We start from the raw sequence: 9,121 nt of genomic DNA on the forward strand, positions 1-9,121 counted from the left end.
ACCACCATAGCCCACAGGGTCCGGCTGCTGACTTCTTACTGTTCCCAGAGTATTGGAGGACTCCTCTGTCCCCACATAGTCCTGGTGTTGATCTCCAAGGCTCTCCATGCTATCGTAGTCGTCCTCTATACCCTCCTCTCGCTCTCCTTGTGTGTTCCTGGCCTTTGTCATCATGTTGGGCGTGGCGTAAATCACCTCAGCCATGTTCCGGTCCAAACTGTTTTTAGGGTTTATCTTATCGTCCTACCCCTTTGAGCACCTGGTCTTTCCTTGCGTTTTGAATGCCAGCATGTCAAAAGTCTTAACACCTTAGATTAAACAGGAAGTATTTTAACCAGAGGCTAATTGCTACATGGGCTTGCAGAGACACTGTATAAGACAGGTCGTTTTTTTTAGTACGTGGTAAATGCAGCCTATCACTTATGTTCATAACCCTAGGATTGATTGTTCGATCCACATCAAAAGGACCGAAATACACATGACATTCGTCCTTTGACCAACAAAAGAAAACAAATTATCATTACCTAATGTCTACTTTGATAATACAAACAACTTTTGAATACTGGCAATTTTACCCCAGTTAAACCAACATCGAATAATGAAGGTTGAGTTATTGTGCACTAGGCTTATAACGATGTATACTACATGTTTTGGGAGAAGCACCAGCGCTCTCCTACAGCCAATACAAACAACCATGTTCCAGAATTCTGAAGTGTAATCTGGTGTAAGAACCCAATTTGACTAACTAGTCTCTTTGGGTTCTACTCAGATTTAATTGGGCCTTAATGTAGTGTAAGCTGTCTGTACAACCGAGTGTTGTACAGACAGCTTAATTTTTTTTCCAAGACCCTCAATTCTCTTGTACATTTCCAACAATTACATTTTATTTGTATAGCCCTTATCACCATTAGTCTCCAAGACCTTAGTCTCCAAGACCTTCTTCCATTTGTGAATCATTGAGTGTCTGTTTCCACCTCAGTCATCCCACCATAACCCAAACGCCGTCGCCCACCCAGCATGCAACACCAGACCAGTCAGTAAACCAAATAAAAATCACTGGTCGAGCCTGAAGTTCTTTACCACATTTATTGTGAAAATGTACACAGAGATTAACGGTAGGACTTCTGGTAGCGGGCACGGGCTCCAGGGCCACCAAACTTCTTGGACTCGCAGCGTCTGGGGTCGGCAACCAGCAGGGTCCTGTCGTACTGGATCAGGATGTCCTTGATCTCCTTCTTGGAGGCCTCGTCCACGTCTGGAGAACACAGGAGGTCAGCATGGAGGACAACGCTCACCTTCACTACCTTTTTTTTAACCATTTATTTCTGCAGGTTTTATGCTTTTTTTTATAGTGCTGGTGAGACCGGAAGGCATGGGAGAGGGCAGACGTAAAGCAAAGGACCACGGGCAGGAATCGAACACGGGTAAGGACTGAGCCTTAATGGTACTCCGAGCCACCCCAAAAGGATTTACTTCTAACCAAACTGGGAGGTGCTGGAACAATGTTCCAAGCACTAGCATTAGTCACTTATAAAATAGTATTAATTCAGATATGGCACGGAAGTCAGATTAGTAGTCAAGGTGACGTACATCAAGACCCTATACTGAAAAACGATTTTATCATAACATAGCCACCGTCATCGTACCCCCACAGAAGCATTTCTAAATATGTGAATCACCTCCATGCGAGTCAGCAGTAAGTAAATATGAAGCATTATTAGAGCATGCATAAACATCAGAACCAGGGAATGTCAGTTGGTTTGACCTCCCACTTTAAGATCAGGATTATTTGCCTGCCAGATATTATAGGGGGAAAAAAACAATGAAACCAAATAATTCCACTTCCATACTCACACTTCTGGTAGTAGGCGACCAGTGCTTTGGAGATGGCCTGACGGATGGCTGCAAGATAAGGAAATATATTTGGTCATAAAAAAAATAAAAAAACATCTTTGCCGAATCTCATCAACAGCTTTGGTTCAAATTAAAAACACACCTATAGTTGTTATGAATGCCCAAGAATGACCATGCCATTAGTTAACACATCCAGTATTGGATATTGACCAGGCAATTGCAGATGTGGCACAGGGTTTTATGCCAAAGAACTGTTCAATCTATGGAAATGCACACATCAGAAGCCAAAGGCTGCATGTCCATAACCAGCGAGCATTCAACCATTCACTACTTTAATTTGACCAAAATCGGGCCAGAGGGCGTCAGTTGGTTAGACAATCAACAAGTACATCAGCTGTAACATGGTCTATAATCGTTGCAAGTTCTTGCAAATCTTCGCCTAAGGGGTCAACGTAGAACATGCCCTACGCCCCACTCTTTCTCAATGAATCCCGTTGATGAACTCCAGAGGTTGCCAGGTACCACTCAGGGTGTTGCTATAGAGTCACTCACCGTAGATCTGAGCGACGTGTCCACCACCCTTCACGCGGACTCTGATGTCAACGCCGGCAAAGCGCTCCTTTCCCAGCAGCAGCAGAGGCTCCAGGAGCTAAAAGGACAGGACACAAATTGATTAGCTGATTGGTTGGTTGGTTAAGGTCAACTAAAGGGAGCATACTAGTGCAGTACTCCCGGACAAAAAAGGTAGGACTGACACCGAATGTCTCCATGCAGGCATTCTGAATACCCCTAGCCTGTTTATTGGGCACTTTGGAAACAGCCATATTATAAAGGGCTGCAATAGTTAAGCTGATACAGGTACCGCCATCTTGTATCACTACAATTACTACCATTTCCGTTAACTACAATCAAATTTGACAATTATTTGCAAAAATAACTCCCATCTAAAGTCAATGGGTCAGTTGATTGACAGTAAACTAGGCATTTTCCTGTCCCCAATGACCATTTGATAAACAAATATGTGTACAATTTCAATAAACTAAACCAAAGTCACAAGATGAGTCGATGGGATCCACATGTCACCCACCTCATGAACAGGAAACCACATTGCAGTACCCCATATCAGTGGATGGGATATACTTTGACCTGATGCCTTGTGAGTTTACTCTTTATCGGTCAGTATTTTGATTTGTGGGCCCATTTAAATCGCTCCAGAAGAAATCCACTGAAGGAACCAGCCTTACCTTGTACTGGAGGGTGGCGGGCTCGATCATCTCCAGGGGTCTGCCGTTCACCTTGATCAGACCATTACCCCTCTTACAGTGAGCAACTGCGGTGGCAGTTTTCTGTAGAAGACAACAGAATTCAGTGAGTTGACTGGCGAAACCATAACTAAATACAAAAATAAAGCGGCACATGGGGAGGAGGGAGCGAGTCCATTTTGAACGGGGTGATAGTTTTACACTGCGCGTCTAGTATGAGGTTTACGGCTAGTTTGTTAGCTACTAGCGTCGCTAAACTTGCCCCAAGCTGGCTGCAAGCTGACATTTTACAAGGAAATAAGGACATAATCCACCCTACATTAACGGTTTAGATACATGTAATGACTCAGGGTGTGCTGTAAAACTATAAATGCAACGTTTAACGTCCCGGGTGTTGTTAGCTGTTAGCTTCTCTATGCTGGTCGACATGGGCAGGCGGAACACCACGCGTGGAACAACTTAATCATATTTACTCACTTTGCGTCCGAAGACCTGCACCGATTGAAGAGGACCTTTAGCCACCATCTTTCTGAAAACAGAAAACGCACAAACGTTAGTTTATTAGGCGAAAATGTGTATATTTTCTCGTATTTCTGTGTACACATCGAAGAACGTACCGTCTTCAGCTGGGGTGCCGTACAGAGAGAACGAAAGGGGCTTCCCAGGCCGCAGATCAGGGGGGTTTTACGACACTTTGAGCATGGCCTGTTTTACGACACTTCGTTTCACCCAACCGCCATTTTAAAATCGCAAGGGTAGTATAAAACATGAAATATGGTCATAAATGTTACGTTATGTGTCGAAATAGAATATATTACATTTTCAACGTTTTAAAAAAACCAAATATAGAGTTTTGGAAACGCTACAATAGGAAAAGCTGTATTTATTATGTAATTGTTTTTGTGTAAAATCGTTTTTCAACCTTTTTCGTGAAAAACAACAAAAAACAAACGTAATGGGTCCAACTTTGGGCTGGTTACTGCGCATTTAATTTTTCCTTGCGCTATGCAGCCTTATAAATGACATTTCCCTACTTCCCTCTTTGCCAACGGGTTGACAGCTCATCATCTAATGATGGAAAATGTATCAATCTTAGAATAAAATAAATTCGAGTTACCATAAAGCATCACATATATCATATATAAGCTCTGTTTATCCTCACGAAAGCTGTGGACATTATAAACAGAACAGAGGATAAACACAAAATATTAATCTTACAGAAACCCACCGACAAGTGTCGCTGTTTCTCTGTGTATCGGATCATCGATAGGTTAATTGAGGGCTGTCGATGTGGCGTCAAGGTGTGCAAGCTCTAGTGTTGAGAAATAGTGTTATGGTCTGTGACTTTGGGAAACTTTAAAAATAATGAATAATGGGGGTTTAAACATTGTTTGACAATATTTTCTTGCAAAAATAAAATAGCTTGCTGTAAGACAGATTTATTCCAATTATTCTACGTCTAAAGACTGGGCATCGGACAATTTTTCAACGATTACATTTCTTAAGTGTATATTCAACGTAATATAATCCATAATACCTTAATATCAAGGACATCGTGTTGACATTATGTGCAATCTATTCCTAGTCTGTTTTACATAGTTTTGAATGATGACTATATGCTCTGTAAGGTGACCTTGGGTGTCTTGAAAGGCGCCTCTAAATTAAATGTATTATTATTATTATTATTATTATTATTAATTGTGTGAAATAATGTCCGATTTCAAAACAGTTGCGGTTCTAGGCCATGTCCACTAGGGGGCAGACAGGGGTCAGTTATTCGAAGTACCATAGGACAATTTTAAGTACCATTCGACATCAGGGGATTATTGGCCGGTGCTTTTTAGAAATAGGGATATGTTGGTCATGAACAAGGTGTATGACAATGTTTAGCCATCTGTTTTAGAATGCATATAAGGTACAACCTCAAAAAAAGGACATTGCAATTATTGACTTGACCATGTGAAATAAACTACAAAGGTTTGGAAAGACTCTTCTTCTTCTTTTTGGTTTTATTGGCAGTTGGCAAACAAACATGTGCATTACCGCCACCTACTGGTTTCTTTATGCGTCTTTATTTACTATTATAACCCTGAGTTACCCGGATTTCATATTTTCTTTATCAAATGTGTTTCTTTTAGATATCCAAATACGTGCCTATAGCATCTATCTCCTGACATTTTCCTTAATATATTCTCCAACTCATATCTTTCTTTAATTTCTGCCAATTTATCCTGCATTTGTCGTCTCTCTACTTCATACTTCCTACAAATGTTCATTACATGATCTACAGTTTCCTGCTCTTGGAAAGACTCTCTCAGATAGGCATATTTATATTTCATCCTGTGGGAGTTGTGTGTGTGGATGACGGCTGGTTTAAGCAGCCTCACCTGGCCCGAGCCAGACTGATTGGACTCTGGGGCTGAGTGAGGCTGCACACCTGTTGCACATTGAGGAATCAGCGTGCACAGGATCAACCAGCCATCACCCCAGGGAGAGATCGCCTGCATGGCAACATGGACCACCAGGCAATGTATTACTACAAACCATACAAGCTGGCTTCAACACCACCACCCTGAGTCCTTAGCTGTGTTCGAAATCGTTCCCTATCATGGATGTAGTGCACTAAATAGGGTGCACGCCATTTTCTAGGGTGTTCGAATTCTCAGTGGTCCACTATATAGGGCACTATATAGTGGACTTAAAATAGGGTGCATACGATGTTCCCTACATGTTACCCCCGTATACCACAATGCAATGCGGTTGTTTTTTCCAGGGGAGAAGAAGAAGCCGAATAACCGCGAAAACGAATACATTTAATGATGGAGTCTCGGGCTTTCGTTTAGAAATGTCAACAATTTATTTGGGATTTAACATAGAATATTTAACATTCAAAATTAATTAAACAAGGAAATGTAACATTCAACATCAATACAACCTCCAGCTTTCGTCGTGAGTGCCCGGTTTGTTTACTTGATGTGGGCGCATCTGTCTGCGTCACACAAATACCCGGCGCATTTACTGACGCAAATGACGTTTAGAAATGTTCAGCGTAGTGTCCGAATTCTCGTTCCCTATTCCCTATATAGTGCACTATATCATGTACACTATATAGGGAATAGGGAACGAGTGTATAGGGAAGGATTTCGAACACAGCTCTTGTCTGTTGAGCCCAGTTGAAGTCACCAAGGTGGAGGGCAGCATTGGTTATTGTGGCACTTCTGTTGTATGTTATGTTGCCACATTGATTGAAATACCGATAAATTATGGCTAGATAATATCTTAATTGCAAAGAACAATAATGTGACATAAGTCTGTATCGTTTTTGGCAAAAAAAACAACGATTCATTAATCATTTTGAACTCGAAATGAAGCAGGGCCCCAGAGTGAGCCAAGCTTTCCACCAGTGTGTGTGAAACGAGGCCAATCTGAAATAATAAATCGGCTCTCAATGAGCTATTGAGATTAGGAAGTCTACGCGTCTGTCTGAAATACCCCAAACGAATAAAACCTCTCTCAAACCAACCAATCAAATTGTCAGTAGGCTATAATATGAAACTAAATAGGCTAAAGGGTGTGTGTGCTGTTGTGTCATCGACTCAAGACAAGCATGTTATTGATGAAAGTCGCACCTTAGCCGGTACCCCTGTTGTGCTGGGATTTTCATGAGTAGGAAAGGTTAATACATTTCTGAAATATTATTAGAGTGTGTGTGCTTTTTTTGAGGGGGTTTTCTTCATCACAAACATGGAATTTCATGGATGCCCTCTAGGTGTCGCTGCTGGCTAACCCACACCTTGTCTATTTCTTTGTGAACCATGATAAACAGTTTGAACCTTACATGTATGATGTATCAATATAATATAGTTTAGTGTATGGCTGTAAAGTCTTTGATTATTCGTATACTACACTTACTATATTGAGGTAGACCTCGGTTCTGTTTGGAGGGACTGTATCAATGAGTGCCTCATAGCGGGAAGGTGTAGGGAATGGAAATGAGAAATGCATTGTAAAATCCCACTTTTGTTCAATACCACCCTCTAGTGTTTCTGAAAGGTCATTACGACTTCAGTTTTGTATAGCATTACAAGAAGCGCAAGGGCTATATTCAAACTTTGCCATAATGGTAGGATTCATTGTCGCTTTCTGATGGACAAATGATCTTAAATATTATTTCAGAAGAGCATAAATAGGTCCCTTAGATTTTAACTTTTTAACTAAGTAGAAGTCTTTTTTCTTTTACATTTAGGAGCTATGTGTCAAATAAAACAGGTTTCTCTCTCTCTCTCTCTCTCTCTCTCTCTCTCTCTCTCTCTCTCTCTCTCTCTCTCTCTCTCTCCCTCTCATACAAAAACAGAAACACACACACACATTAATTTGATGTGGCCACAATGTTTCTGGCAGACAAATGTGGCATCCCCAGTCGAAATTCCCATGATGCATTATTGTACTTTCAGAACATTATTTCATAATACTTGCACACACACACACACACACACACACACACACACACACACACACACACACACATACGCGTTAAGGATGCTGAGTCTCTGATTTGCCAGTCCTGGCAAGCACGGCAGCAGCAGCAGCAGCTCTCTTTACCAAAGTGTCAGGCAGCGCTTGCACTGTCCAGGCCTCAGCACAGCCATTAGACGCAGAGCGCTCTCCCGTTACGACTTGGAGGCTCCACGAGGGCCGGGAACACACGCCTAATGTCAGCGGAGGAGCCAAACAAGTGTCAATGCTTTCCTTTAACCCTTTCCTTGATCACTTGGACACCTTTTATGTTGCAGTCAATACAACTGAATGCCTTGACTGTCCTTATGGTTAACCGGCCAGCATTCCACAACCGATCTAAAAGGTGTTGCCTGTATGTATGTATGTATGTATGTATGTATGTATGTATGTATGTATGTATGTATGTATGTATGTATGTATGACAATCATGGCACCCATTGCACTCCTGATCACCCCTGTTATCCTGAAGGAGGGATCCCCCACTCTGCGTTCCTTCTCAAGATCTGTTCCTTGTTAATTAAGGGAGTTTTTTCTTGCCCCCGGGGGTCTTGGGTCAGAGGGGAGTCATAAATATATGGCCCGTGAAGCCCTTTGAGACTGTACCTGTGATTCAGGGCTATACAAATACAATTGAATTGACTTGAACCATGGAACAGGTGGATTTCCACTTAGATTCTATTGTTCTACCTCCCCCCCTAAAAAAGAGTCAATTAAGGACTTGCAATGATGATGAGAAGCAGTAGCAGGAGATGGAGGCGGGGGGTTTTAAAGTGTGGTCCCCTGGGTAATAGGACACCACCATAGATGGGCATTTCCTCTCCTCCACGGAACTTATGGAAACACATCACCTGGCGCGCTGACCCTTGACCTCGCCTTGTCACAGCAGTTTGAGCCTGAAACGATGCTCCGGGAGTTACAGAGAGGAGGAGGAGGAGGAGGAGGAGACGGGGGAGGAGACACAGTCGATGGTCGTCCACCGTGGCTCATTTGACCATAATAGGCCTTAGGGGTAGTTTTGAAAAAAAAGCAAGGTGTAATTGAAGTTTGCCTGAGCGTAGAGAATAGATTTGCAAAAGCTTTAAGGCAGGGATGCTGTGTGTGTGTGTGTGTGTGTGTGTGTGTGTGTGTGTGTGTGTGTGTGTGTGTGTGTGTGTGTGTGTGTGTGTGTGTGTGTGTGTGTGTGTGTGTGTGTGTGTGTGACCGTGGGTGGGTGTGTCTGTGTCTTTATGTCTGTGTCCTAGTCCCGTGTGTGTTTGTGGACATGTCAGTCTGTGTGTTTTTGTGACCGGCGAAGTGTGTGTTACTGTGGGAGTGTGTGCGTGTGTGTGTCTGTGTGCAGGTTGTCGGGGGCGGCTGAATAAGGCTCTGTTAGGTGTACACACTTGTGCGGTTGCCACAGTAACAAGGTAGAAACCTTTTCGGGGTTTGGACGTTTAGAGTGCGAGGCCGCGGCGAAGTGAGATGTGGGAACACACCGTGCGTTGGCC

At 42.6% G+C, this 9,121-nt stretch overlaps 1 protein-coding gene across 1 annotated transcript; it reads right to left on the reverse strand.

The window, feature by feature from the left end:
* Positions 1–1,048: 1,048 nt before the first annotated feature.
* Positions 1,049–3,790, reverse strand: rps16 (ribosomal protein S16). Its single transcript, XM_056578298.1, has 6 exons — positions 3,734–3,790; positions 3,594–3,645; positions 3,099–3,200; positions 2,407–2,503; positions 1,855–1,902; positions 1,049–1,255 (listed from the first exon to the last, which is right to left on the reverse strand). The coding sequence occupies exons 2-6, from the start codon at positions 3,639–3,641 to the stop codon at positions 1,110–1,112; spliced, it is 441 nt and encodes a 146-aa protein (XP_056434273.1). The 5' UTR covers positions 3,642–3,645; positions 3,734–3,790; the 3' UTR covers positions 1,049–1,109.
* Between the last annotated feature and the right edge of the window lie 5,331 nt (positions 3,791–9,121).

This window comes from Gadus chalcogrammus, chromosome 19 (genome assembly GCF_026213295.1).
Source record: "Gadus chalcogrammus isolate NIFS_2021 chromosome 19, NIFS_Gcha_1.0, whole genome shotgun sequence".
NCBI lineage: Eukaryota > Metazoa > Chordata > Actinopteri > Gadiformes > Gadidae > Gadus > Gadus chalcogrammus.